Genomic DNA, 14,341 nt, shown 5'->3' with positions numbered 1-14,341 from the left:
GGAAACAGGCTGGCCCAGGTGTGAGCTATGAAGACTCCTTTTTGCCCTGGTTGCTTCAGGTTGAAATAGAAGTTCTTGAAAGGCTGACTTCAGAGGCCCATTTCCTTGACCAAGCCTTGATCACACATGGACATCCAAGGATAGGGATGGCCCCTTAATTATGAGTGAAAAGATGGGTCATTTTGTCCATCTGAGAGCTTTGTCTCCCTCTGGTGGCATAAAAATATCTTCATACACTGTCGCCTTTCAGAGAGGTCCATCCACATAACACTACCACACACCTCATTGTTAACAAGTCTCTTGCTCTTCCCAAAACCCTGACCAACCCACCAGTCAACCCATCAATGTCCATGAATTATCATAGATCCATACCTTAAACTATCTCTCCTTCTACTGAAAGGCTTTCCCTTATTCAGTGTCTAATTTCAGGGCCACCTCTAAATGGGGCTATAATGCAGCACTTTTGGCTGGTGCTAGTGTATCATGTAAAGCACTCCACAAACCTGGCCTTGCTCTTTCATCCTTTGTTAGCTAACCGTGGGAATTCCTCATGACACCATTAGTGTGTGATGAAGGAGAGACAATAGAGCAGGTACCACTGGCGTCAGAGCCACCTGCTCCTGCAGTTTATTTATGCTTTCCAGACCTACTCAGTCTCAGTTTTGAACATACCATTTTCACCTAACATTGGAGTGCTCCTTCACAGGGGTCAGATAATACCCAATAGATGACGGAAAATTCAGATCTCGTGAATTTATTTTCTCAAATTATTAAAATTTTTATTACTAATAATTCTAATATTTGAAAGTCTGAATCTCTGGTTTGTGGTTTCTGCTGGCCTTAATTCATGGTGCCTTATTTCCTAGTGTGTTTTCTGGTTTGGGGCTCTGATCGGTGCATTGTCCTTGGAACTTTGAGTAAATTAGTTGAGTCCTGACTTAAAGTCCCCTTCTTCACTTGTTTCTGTCACACATCTTTGGCACTACTAGCTTAGGACAACTTTAGGCTAAATCATCAGCTTGATTTTTTTTCAGACAATCCTTATACTGCGAGTTCAGGATAAGAGACTGTGAGAGCCAGCTTGAGATTGTAAATTCTCAGTGGAGATTTTTTTTCTTTATACTGAGTACTAAAGTTCAAGACCAGGCAATTGTCCTTGAAAACATCTGGTGATGGAGAAAGAACATGGTAGCTGCTTTATCCTTACACAGCATATGTAACACTTTCAGGACTGAGATTTATGTAGAAGTCTCCTATTGGACTCACGTTTTTCCAGACCCTTGGCACTGTCTCTTCCCCCCTGCCTACCCCTACCCTGGCCAAAGCTGTGGAAACCAAAGCTCAGGTTCACCTGATTCAGCAAATGCTCTCAAGACAACAGCCAGCTTCAGTTACTGCCTTCAGAAAAGCACTTGGTTTCTCTCGACCTTAATATTCTTTACTTTTTTGCAAGGTCATGGATGCTTAAGATTTTATTTTGGATGTTTTAAATAAGTTATTTTAGATATTTTCAATGGGAGAGTTAATCTGGGTTCTTAGACCATGATTCTGCCAGAAATAGAGGTCTGGATAATGAGTTTTGTTGTTGTGATTGGTGGCAAGGATAGGTGCTGAGAGGATAGGTGGCAGCACAGAAGGAAGGAGAAAAGAAGATAATTGTCAAAGGATGAAACTCACTCAATGTCTGAAACCAAAATGTTGAAATGATTGCTTTCTTAAATAAAATAAAACCACGCTGGTCAGGCATAGGCTCATTAAGCAGAGGAAAGTGCTGAACTTACATAGTATTTGGGGGAAGGATTTGGGGGGAGTGGCGTTGGTCACAGATGTGGGGATGGGTTAATGACAACTTAGACGTGTGTACACTGAAGTGAAACCATCCCTGGTTGGCTGACTTTCAAAGCATAATTCTGTCACTAAGAATTTGGCTTTCAGAAGTGTGTTCACTGAAGCAAGTTGACACTGATCAATGAGAAAGGTTTAAATCCTTTCAAGGTATTAACTTGTGATCATGGCTATAGAACTGTCAGCCTTTTCCCAGGAATGTGAACAGTTTTTATTCGCACAAGAGAAGAGAAACCTCAGAGGAGTGACACAAGAGGAACTCCAAAAGATAACGGAGGAGGAGCAGCCCAAAAGTTGGGAGGAAAACAAAGAAAGAGTGAAGTCACAGAAGCCAACCAAGTTAAGGTTTTCAAGGAGGGAATGAACTACGTGGTTGGAAATGCTACCAAGAGGCAGAGTGAGGTATAAGTTGAGCGACGGCCATGAAACTTTCAAAAAGGAGGTCCATTGGTGACCTTGACCAGAGCCGGTTCAATAGGACAACAGGCACAAAAGCAGATTGTAATGAGTTGAGGAAAGGCAGAGAAAGAAAGATAATTGGCAAGTATAGCTCCTCTCCTTTTGACGAAATTTGGGACTAAAGATGGAGAAAGAAGTAAGATATTAATGGAGGTAAGACATAAAAAGTAAAATTAGAATTTTACCTTAAAAAGCTAGTGTGGGCTGTAACTGGGGGCACAAGCCTCATAGATTTTCAGGAATTAAAAGACCTTAACAATCATCAAAAAGAACAACGGTATCCAGTGTTCAAATTCCTTCCACAATAATCACCAAACACACCTCCGACCTCACAACTTGGAACCTTGACAGGGCAACCTATTCTACATTACAACGGCTGGTTAGGAAGTTCTTCCATGGACTAAGACATATTTATCTACAAGACTTCCACCCACTGCCCTATGCATCCATCCCACTAGTTCTGGGCCCCCTCTGAGCCCTACGCGGCACAGATTAAGTCATGGCTCTGCCTAAACCTTTCAACCCTCCCTCAGTGGACTCAAGTACATTCTCTCCCCACCTTCACTGGTTTATCTAGATTCTCTCTCTTCTTGTCACTAAAGTTTTCTAGGCTTCTGTCTCACAGGACTGGATCCAGAATGGGACAGATATCTCACCATGCAAAACCCAATCTCTCACAATGATTTCCAATGGATGAAAGACAGACAAGGGTGGCAGGTGCATGAATTTTAATGAGGGGTATTGACAGCAGGTTGAGTGTTCACCAGCACTCAAGAGATTTTTGGCCAGTGGTTTTCTTGGCTCCAGTCACTTTTTCACTCTCTGCCGGGCATGTTTATCCTCACGTAGGACTGGAGGCAGCATGATTGGTAATTTCTGCAATAGAGGTAGGGCTGTTCATCCTTTTTGCAAGAGCTTCTACAGATTCCCATGTTACCCATGCATTGAAGGATTTGGCGTTTGCCTGCCCAAAGAAAAATACAAATAGTTAATTTCCACTTAGCAGTAACATAGGTCTGACCAGTCAGAGAGCACAGTAAAAACCTAAAGGGCTAAAACAATAATGAGATACCACTGCACACCTATTAAAATGACCAAAATCTGGAAACACCAAATGCTGGTGAGGATGTGGAGCAACAGGAACTCTCATTCATTACTGGTGGGAATGCAAAATGGTACAGCCACTTTGAAGACAGTTTGGCAGTTTCTTACAAACCTAAACATTCTGTTACCATACAATCCAGCAATTGCATTCCTTGATATTTACCCAAAGGACTTGAAAACTTATGTCCACACAAAGATCTACACACAGATGCTTATGGTAGATTTACTCATAACTGCCAATATTTGGAAGCAACCAAGATGCCCTTCAGTAGGTGAATGGATGAATAAACTGTGGTCCATCCAGACAACGAGATATTATTCAACACTAAAGAGAAATGAGCTATCAAGCCATGAACAGACAGGGAGGAAGCTTAAATGCACATTACTAAGTGAAAGAAGTCAATCTTAGAAGGCTACACACTGTATGATTTCAACTATATGACATTCCGGAAAAGGCAAAACTGTGGAGACAATAAAAAGATCAGGGCCGGCCCCGTGGCTTAGCGGTTAAGTGCGTGCACTCCGCTACTGGCGGCCCAGGTTCGATCAGGGCGCTCACCGACGCACCTCTTCTCCGACTTGGCTGAGGCCAAGTCCCACATACAGCAACTTCAAGGATGTGCAACTGTGACATACAACTATATACTGGGGCTTTGGGGAAAAAAAAAGGAGGAGGAGGATTGGCAATGGATGTTAGCTCAGAGCAGGTCTTCCTCAGCAAAAAGAGGAGGATTAGCATGGATGTTAGCTCAGGGCTGATCGTCCTCACAAAAAAAAAAAAAGATCAGTGGTTGCCAGGGATTGGAGTCGGGGGAAAGATGAATAGGCAGAGCACAGAGCATTTGGGGGGCAGTGAAAATACTCTATATGAAACCATAATGATGGATACATGTCATTACACATTTGTACAAACCCACAGAATGTACAACACCAAGAGTGAGCCTAATGTAAACTATGGACTGTGGGTGATAATGATGTGTCAGTGTAGGTTCATCCATTGTAACAAATGTACCACTCTGCAGGAAGATGTTGATAATGGGGGGCTATTCCTGTGTAGGGGTGGAGGGTAGATGGGCAATCTGTGTACTTTCTTCCGAATTTTGCTGTGAATCTAAAACCAGTCTAAAACAAGGCTTTCTAAAAAAAAGGAATCCCTTAAAAAATAAATACACCTGCTATGAACTTTCATCTAAAGTTTTTGGAACTAAATTTTTGTTTCTCTGGAATAAATGCCCAGGAGTGCATTTGCTGGACAGTATGGTCCGTGTATATTTAGTTTTTTAAAAAGAAACTACCAAACTATTTTCCAGAGTGGTTGTACCATTTAACATTCTCACCAGCAATGTGTAAAAGATCCAGTTTTTCTGCATCCTTGCCGGCATTTGGTATTGTCACTATTTTTAATTTTAGCTGTTCTAATAGATATGTAGTGGAATCTCATCGTGATCTTAATTTGCATTTCCCTAATTGTTAATGACGTTGAATGTCTTTTCATGTGCTTATTTGCCATCTGTATATCCTCTTCAGTGAAATGTCTTTTCATGTCTTTCTTCTATTCAGATTGTTTTTTACTATTGAGTTTTGAGAGTTGTTTCTATATGCTAGATATAAGTCCTTTGTCAGTTTTGTGGTTTGCAAATATTTCTCCCAGTCTGTAATTTGTCTTTTCATCTATCTTTGTCTCTCACAGTGTGAAGGTTTTAAATTTTTATTAAGTTCAATTTATTTTTTCCTTTTATGGATTGTGCTTTTCATATCTAAGAACTTTTCACCTAGCCCTAGGTCTGAAAATTTTTTCTATGTTTTCTTCTAGTAGTTTTATACTTTTACATTTTACATTTAAATCTATGCTCCATTTTGAGTTAATTTTTGTATAAGGTGTGAGGTTTTGTTTGAGGTTCTTTTTGGGGGTGGGAGAGACAAAAGATGTCCAATGGCTCCAGAACCATTAGTTGAAACCATTAGTTGAAAAAAATACCTTTCTTCCATTGAGTTGCTTTTGCACATTTGTGAAAAATCAGTTGGTTGTACTCGTGTGAGGCTGTTTCTGGGTTTCCTAATCTGTTCCATTGATCTATGTGTCTCTCCACCAGTACCCAGAGTCTTGATTACTTTAGCTATATAAGTCTTGAAATCTGGTAGAATGATTTCTCCAACTTTATTCTTCTTTTTCAAACTTGTTTTAGCTATTCTCGTTCTTTTATGGATTTCTCTACAGACAAGATATAGACAGAATAATCTTGTTTACATTCACAAAAAATTTTACTGGGATTTTGACATAAATTGTGTTAAGTGTGTATATCAATTTGAGGGGAATTGACATCTTTGCTAGTTAAATCTTCCAATCTATAAACACAACATGTCTCTTCATTTATTTAGATCTTTGATTTCTTTTTTCAGCATTCCATAGTTTTCAGCATAAAATTTCTGCACACGTTTTATTAGATATACAACTAAGCATTTTGTACTTTTTGAAGTGATTATGAATGGTATTGTATTTTTAATTTCAGTGTTCACATGTTCAGTGATAGTATATAGAAATACAGTTGATTTTTGCATGTTTATCTTGTACCCTGTGACCATGCTGAATTTATTTATTAGTTCTAGATGTTTTTTGGAGATTCCTTGGGATTTTCTACATAAACCATTATGATGTCTGAAACTACAGACTGTTTTATTTCTTCCTTTCTAATCTGTATGCCTTTCATTTCTTTTTCTTGTCTTAATGCACTGGCTAGAACTACTCAAAATTAAAAGGAACGATCTATTGATCTGCATAACTTGGATGGATCTCAAGAGTGTAATGCTGAGTGAAAAAAAAGCCAATCTCAAAAGATCACATATGATTCCATTTACACAACAATCTTAAAATGACAAAATTATAAAGATGGAAACAAATTAGTAGTTGCCAGGGGTTAGGGATAGTGACAGAGAGCGAGGGCAGAAGGAGAGTCTGTGCCACTATAAAAGAGTAGCAGAGGGGAGATTTTTATGGTGGTAGAACAGATCTGTGTCCTGATCATAGTGGTGGTTACATAACTCTACACTTGTGATAAAATGTCAGAGAAGTATGCACACTCATTGCACCAATATCAGTTTCCTCGTTTGTATATTGTACTATAGTTATGTAAAATATAGCCTTTAGGGGGAATCTGCATGAAAGGTACACGGGACCTCTCTCTGTACTATATTAGCAACTTTCTGAGATTCTATAATTATTTCAAAATAAAGAGTTAAAATAAAAATTTGACAAGGATGTGGAGAAAAGGAAACCCTTATGCACTGTGGTGGGAATGTAAATTGGTGCAGCCACAATGGAAAACAACATGGAAGTTCCTCAAAAAAATTAAAAACAGAACTACCATATGATCCAGCAATCCCATGTCTGAGTATATATACAGAGGAAATGAAAGCAGGATATCAAAGAGATAGCTGCAATCCTATCCATTGCAGCTTTATTCACAACAGCCAAGATATGGAAACAACCTAAGTTTCCATCGGTGGATGAATGGATAAAGAAGATGTGGTATAAATATACAATGGAATATTATTCAGCCATGAGAAAGAAGGAAATACTGAAATTTGCAACAATATGGGTGGAACTTGAGGCATTATGCTAAGTGAAATAAGCCAGACAGAGAAAGACAAATACTGTGTAGTATCACTTACAGCTGGAATCTAAAAAAAAAAAAAAAAAAAAGTCAAACTCATAGAAGCAGAGTAGAACGTGGTTGCCAGGAGCTGGGGGGTGGGGGAAATAGGGAGAGGTTGGTAAAAGGGTACAAACTTTCAGCTATAAGATGAAGAATGTCTGAAGATCTAATGTAAAACATGGTGACTATAGTTGATGACACTGTATTTATTCGAATTGAAATTTGCTAGGAGAGTAGAACTTAAATGTTCTCACCCAAAAAAATAAATAAAAAGATAAATTTATGAGGTGATAGATGTGCTAATTAACTAGGTAGGGAGAATCCTTTCACAATATATATGTATATCAAAGCATCACAATGTACACTTGAGATATATTACAGTTTTACATGTCAATTATATCTTAATAAAGCTGAAATAATAAATTTTAAAAAGTTAAAATACAAATAAATAAAATCACCTAAGGAGCTATAGAGTGGTTAAAAGAACAGGATCTGAAATCAAGAAACCTTGGGTTCAAATCCCAGCTCCTGCTTTGCTTGCTGTGTAACCAGACGAATTCCTATATTTCTCTCTTCTACTCCTTTCTCATCTGTGCAGTGTAGACTCTAACAGTCTCTAACTCTTGGAGTTGTGAAGATTAACAGCTTAATAAATGAAAAGCAATTAGGGACTGGCACAAAGTTAGAACTAAACAAATGTTAGCTACTATTATTGTTTTCGTTATCACACAAAGGTCCTTTCTGAAGGACCCATTCCTGCCTGTACTACAACTATGAATACAGTTTGAAAATAGTCCCATGAAATTAGACAGATTTTAATCCCTCAGTGATAGCCAGAGATTTTTTTGGAGGCTGTGCACACATAGGAACCAGAGACACAGTTCCTAGTCCATAGTAAGTATTCAATAAACATTAGCCATTAGCATATTATTACTCCTCCTTGGGACTGAGGTCTCCAAAACAGGAATGATCCTTTGGCTTGACGGAAAATAAAAATAACAACCATTACCATTTGCTGAGTACCCACTGTGAGCCACTTGATACATGTTAACTCATTAAATCTTTACAATAACCTTCTGAAGTAGATGTCTCTATTTCCTTTTCTTGCGCGATGAAATGGAGGCTCTGTTCTGGCAAAGGCCCCATAACTGTTAGAAGTAGAGCAAGGCCTCACATTCCACTCATTATGACTCTAAGCCTATACTCTTTCTAATGTACAATGCTACCTTCTCCATATGGTGGAAATTGGGGGAGAGGTTGGTACCTTCTTAGATAATGACAGCTTGACCCATGGCCCTCTATTGTCTTCAATGTCAAACCCAAACTTCTGAACCTGGCGTTCAAGGACCTCTCATTCATTCCACAAACGGTTATCAGCACCCACTCTTTGCCAAGCCTTGAACTTAGTGCTAGGCACATAGGGTCCCCTATGTCCAAGTGGGTTTAATACAAAGTCTAATGTGTGCCCACATGTGCACGCACACACACACGCGCACACACACACACACACACACACAATGATATCCTAAGCCCTTGCATTGAATAAAAGGGATCTACTCCATTTTATTTTGACCAGAGAACATATGTTGCCTAAGCAAAGGTGAGGAGACACAAGGAGGAAACACATTTACTCCTGTAGAACTTGAGCAAGAATCAAAGATGAATTCCTCATCTAAGTACCAAAAGTAACTTAGATTATGGGTACTGGTCTACAGAACACAGACTGACTTGAGCTTCAGCTATACCAGCAGGCCTGTGTATCCATCCCAAGAAAGGTCCAGTGCAGATGCCCAGTCACCCTTGCTTGGGGGTCTACAACTGCCATGACGACCCCCTCACCCCAGAAGGGCTTACTGCCCACTGCCAATGTTTCCACCCATTCTCATCACCCCTCAGCCTACAAGGAAGAAAAGAGAGATTCAAGGAAGACTTACAAGAGTAAAAACCACACCTTTTCTGTCACATCCCCTGGAAATAAGGTCCTTATTTATCTTCTTTGAGAAGGAGGGCCAGTGTGAGATTTGCATCCAAAAGAAGAGGGTACAGAACTGTACATTTAGATGGTGGAGCAGGCAAGCCAAACTTTCGCCTAGCAAGAGGCCAACTGCATCCCAGGAAGGGGTTTCAAAGGTGCCCAAATTAACCCCAAAGTTTTTGTAAGGGGCTTTGCAGCTCCTAACACCTACCCTGCTGTCGGCCCCATAATGCTCTGCACCACCACTCACCATATCACCCACATCGACTTAATATCAGCTTCGATGTTCCCTCAGCCCTTTCACCAGAAGTCAAAGAAGACCTGCTTATTAATCCCAGCATTGTCCAGAACCTACTTATGAACATAGGTCACTTTTCCTCCTTGGGCCTCAATTTCCCCATCTGTGAAATGAGAAGAGGTGAAAGTTGCCTAGATCAAAGATTCTCTCAGTTTGAGGGCTATCAGGAATGAAACAAGTTTGGAGAATTAGGGGATGGAGCCTTATCTCCCAAAGGAATAATCTGAGGGAATTTTCAAAATTTCACATGCCCAGATTCCAAGTCCAGAGATTCAGACACGGGGCTAAGTGTCTTCTGAAAACTTACCACACTCAATGGTGAGTTCCAAGCCCTTTTCTCACCTCACCATTCTATCCTCCCCAGGATTGTCTCTGTCTGCCCCGAGTTAAGCACAGAGAACGTTCTTAATAAATGTTGTTGACCAAGTGAATAAGTAATGTCTCATAATGAATTAATTTGGTGCGGGCACAAATGGCTGTGTGTGGAGAGATTAATATCAGATCCCAGGTATCGGGAATCCTTAGACTCTCCCCAGACCACCTACCACACTGTGAAATCTATGTGTTTTAGGAGCAAACTAACTGATGAAGGATAAGAACTAACTTGAAGAAGGTCCAGGAGCTGCTCTGTATCTTTTCTAACACTGCCAGCTGGAGCCAAATATACCTGATGCGGTGGTCCTCCGATCCCTCTAGCCCATAAAGGATCCCACCTTGAGTCATGCCTGATGCATCAGCAATGTGCAATGCCTCCCAAATCCACCTGTGTTTTCACACATGAATTCATCATTCATCTATTCATTCACTCAAGAAACACTCACTGTCACATCTGTGCCAAGCACTGGGCTTAAAATCAGGCACACAGATGTAAAGAAAATGTTGTCCCAACTTCTAAGGACTTCCATCTGGTATGTGAGTGTTTGGGGAGTTGGGGGGAAGGGGGCAGGGACTGAAATAATTACACAATGATGTGATATGTGCCATACATTGTTAAGAGTGACACTTTGTGAGGACAATCAGAACTTAGTTTGAATCCCTGCTCTTCCTTAATGTTGTGTGACCTTGGCTATTTACATCACCTCTCTAGATCTCAGTTTCCTCATCAGGAAGATAGGGATAATCAGAGGGTTGTTGGAAGAATGGAATGATATCAGGCCTATAAACACCAAGCACAAAGCCTGACACACAAGAAGTGTCAATGAGAACTATTACCATAGCTATTATTATTATAATTATTAAGAAATAGTGAGACAGAGCTTCTGTTAAGGCTTTCATGGGTAGGGGCATCAACTGGGCTTTGAAGGGTGAGAAGGAGTTCATCACAGAGATGAAGCTGGTGATGGGGACAAGGTGGAGGCGAACCATGGACAGAGGCAATGTGAGGGGTGGGAGAAGGTGGTGAGAGGACTGATGTGGCTGAAGAGAAAGTCCGTGAGCAGTAGTCATGGGAGATGAAGCTGGGCCACCATGTGAAGGCCTTGAATGCCCGACCTGGGCAGGGAGGAGAAGAGGAAGATATCCAAGCATGAGAGCGACACAGTCAGATGAATTTCCTAAAATGAATCCCTCTGATAATAGAGACTAATGCAAAGAAAATCTGGAGGCAGGGAGGCCAGCATGGAAGTATTTTGGACGGTCTCACCCAGGGCCTCAGGGCACAGCCTGAACGCCCCCAGATCACAGACAGGCATCAAGACTGTGAAAACACAGGTTACGCGGCTCCTGCCTCTGCAGTGGGCTTGGAGATGGGTTGTGAGCCAGAGCAGGATCTAAATTCTAGGCACAACCCTAACATTTGTGGGTCCTGGGGCAAGAATATAAATGGAGGCTCATATATCATGTGTCTGAATATTTAACAGTTATGAATCAAGCTAACAGATGGGATAAATAAAATACGTCCTTTATGAAATGTCCCTTCATAGTGACCTGACAGGTCAGATTTGAATTTATAATTCTTGGATTCTTCAGAGTTCCTTGACAGGACAAGGGGAGCTGGCTCGACCCACAGCCCACCGCTCTTCTCGCCCATCCCCAGCTCTGCCTCACGCTCTACAGAGTCTCACATGCACAGATGTGGACAGTCCAGTCTGAACATCCAAGCTCTGCCCACAGCCCCTGCACATAGGGGTGTCCCTTGGCACTCCTCCTGCCTGGGGTTCACACACAGTGGGCCCCACCCTCCAAAGGTAGACCTAGGGAAAAAGCCCATGCAGTCCCTGGAAGCACACACAAGGTTCTTTGGGCAGGGAATTCCAGGCCCTGCTACTCAAAGCATGTTCTAGGAAAGGGTAAGGGGCAGGGCACAGTCTCTAGGTGGATCTATGCCCCTTGCCCTCATCAACTCCTCACCCTGTGGGGAGGGACTTAGTCAGAGGAAGCCCAGAATAGGACCAGGATCAGGGGAGGAAGCGTCTCTCCTATGAGAGTCTGAGAGCAGAAATATTGCATTGAGAGTAAATTATCTCCATAGATCAGAGTGACTCCTTCTATCTGTCTCTGTGTCATGCACCATGCTCTACAGAGTATTCTCGGTCCCCAACCTCACTGCAGAGAACAGTTCAGGGGTGACCAACTGCATTGGATAAATGAGGCCCAGAGAATAGGATTTAAGATAACAAAGCCCGGGAAGACACCCATGTCTTCTAGATACCCAATCAGAGTTCTTAACTGTTCCCCATGGGCTAGTCTTCTCCCGGCCTACATTCTTAATTCAAATGAGACAGGCTTATTTCTCCCTTAGAGTCTAACACAGTTGAAAGGCACTCAGCACATATTCCTTAAATGCTTGAATAAATCGATAAACAATAGCAACAGCTAACGTTTATTGAGAGCTTACTGTGCACTGGGCTCTGCGCTCTACATTGTCTCATTTCATTCTTACCACAATCCTGAGGTAGGTTCTGTTATTCCAATTTTACAGATGGGGGAGCTGAAGTTCTGAGAGGTATATATGCATAGAGTCTGACAGTTGTAAGTAGCAGAGCTGAGGTGAATGAATGAATAAATGAATCCATGAAAGAATGTAAAAAATGAATAATAAACAAATTCATTTATAAATGAGTAAATTCATGTGCTTTATCTTTTTTCAGTACTTGGAAACCTTCTGATCCTTGGAGTTGTAGACCCTCGAGCATCAAAAGGTATCTCAGCCAACTTCCTTAGAAATCCCAGATTTGGGATCTACTCAGTCCCTGTCCCCTCCCAGTCCATTCACCGCCCCCCCCCAAGGTGTACCCACTCTCCCAGCCCAAGGATTCTCCCACTCTCTAGGTATTTGCCATGCCTTTAAATCTCTCAGCTTCCCTCATGTGCTCCTCAGTCCACTCCTGACCCAATAGCCTTTCCTGCAGCTGGTAGATGAGCAACTATCTTCAAGACTGTAATCATCACCCCATTGCTTTGGCCCAGCCCCAGTGACATCTCTCTGCTACTTCTTAACCCCTACCCTGCCATCCCCCCACCCTCAATCCATTTGGAGTATCATTTCTTATAAATGACAGACACAAGAAACAGATTTGTGAGTTTTAATGGAATGTGGGAACTAAGGAACCTGAAGCAAAGTCATTTCTATCCATGATTTCCATTTATCTTCCTCTATTGTCTGGCCCCATGTTTGGTCACATAAGGAGTGGTCCAGGGGAGTTCTCCATCAATTGTTACTGGTTGGATTGTCAAATAACGACTAGGGACACAGCATCGCTTACGATTTGAGCAGCGTGTGACGCTGTCTTCATCATTTTTGCACACCAACCGGCATTGTCCATTCATCCAACAGTCTGCTATTGGGCATAGGAACAACCATTAAGCAGATGTTAGTATCCTTCAAGTGGAGAGACAAGAGGGGCAGACGAGGAGCGGGAGGCCAGGTGAGAAGGGGAAGGAGAGGATTGAGTAAGTAATGCTGTGCCCAGTCTCAGGAAAGGAGAGAAGAGATCTAGAGAGGGGCCAGAACTGAGACAATTGTTCCAAGGTTGGAACTCCAAAGGTTTTAGGAAAGCCTTTTTCAAACATCTCACCCCTCTGTCTTCCTATCCTCCAACCTCCTACTCCTAATTTTGAGATCAATTGATGCCAATGAAGGTCCCACCTAATGGAGCTTGGGAAAGATGGAAAAAAGACAATGAACATCTGTAATATTAGGGGATAGAGGGGATTCACTCACATTTCAACAAAAACCTGGCTCCTGATCAATAGCCTGACCCTATCTAACTTAAGCCTAACAAGCCCCAGCTCCAGCCACAACTCAATCTTCCTTGACCTCATAATTCACCCAATTCAACTCAAAACCCAATCCAATCTTAATTAGAATTCCCAGTCTTACCCAACTCAATGCCATTTGGGCCCCAACTCCAAGCCAAATCCCAATCTAATCAAGTCACCAACCTCAATTCCAAGCAGCAGTCCCTCACTAAGCTGAATGTCAAACACCCTGCACCGTCCAGAACCAACTCCTAGCCTCACCTCAAGCCCCAGTCTAAACCCCAACACCAGCTCCACTCAACCCAAAATCCCATCCGCTTTCCAGCCCATCCCAAACTATCAGGGAAGTCCAACTCCTAATCTCCAGCTCATCCTAATTTTTCCTCTATCACTCCAACCCCAAGGTCTTCCTCTCCCATCACAACTCACCCCCAGCCTTCAATCGAATCTCCCAAAGCCTCCAACAAGTCCCCAACCCGCACCCAACTCTTTACTCCTAAGCCCTCTCCCAAGATCCCATCAGGGAATACCATTCTTCCCTTAAGTGCCAGGTGCACCAAACATCTCTCATCCCACCACCTTGGCAAAAAAGAATCAGGGAGAGATGTGGACATGAGATGATCAAGGGAAAATCTCCCAAAGCCACATGAAATGAGGAAAGGTTTCAGATGCTGCCCACGGTGAGGGGAGAGGGAAAGGGGAGAAGTTCACGACCAGGATCCCAAATGCTTGAGAGAGACCCAAGTCACCTGATACCACTGGTTCCATGGCCAGAAGGATGGCAAGAAACAGGAAAAGAAACTTCAT

General features: G+C 42.0%; 2 protein-coding genes across 2 annotated transcripts; both read right to left on the bottom strand.

The window, feature by feature from the left end:
• Positions 1 to 3,074: 3,074 nt before the first annotated feature.
• LOC131418191 (beta-defensin 119-like) lies at positions 3,075 to 8,207 on the bottom strand. Its single transcript, XM_058562188.1, is given in 3 exon segments — positions 3,075 to 3,268; positions 7,078 to 7,086; positions 8,129 to 8,207. Coding segments are annotated over 3 exon segments (282 nt in total).
• Positions 8,208 to 12,928: 4,721 nt separating this feature from the next.
• DEFB119 (defensin beta 119) lies at positions 12,929 to 14,341 on the bottom strand. Its single transcript, XM_058562187.1, has 2 exons — positions 14,284 to 14,341; positions 12,929 to 13,113 (listed from the first exon to the last, which is right to left on the bottom strand). The coding sequence occupies exons 1-2, from the start codon at positions 14,339 to 14,341 to the stop codon at positions 12,929 to 12,931; spliced, it is 243 nt and encodes an 80-aa protein (XP_058418170.1).

This window comes from Diceros bicornis, chromosome 19, assembly GCF_020826845.1.
Source record: "Diceros bicornis minor isolate mBicDic1 chromosome 19, mDicBic1.mat.cur, whole genome shotgun sequence".
NCBI lineage: Eukaryota > Metazoa > Chordata > Mammalia > Perissodactyla > Rhinocerotidae > Diceros > Diceros bicornis.
This window is presented reverse-complemented; position numbering and strand designations above follow the sequence as displayed.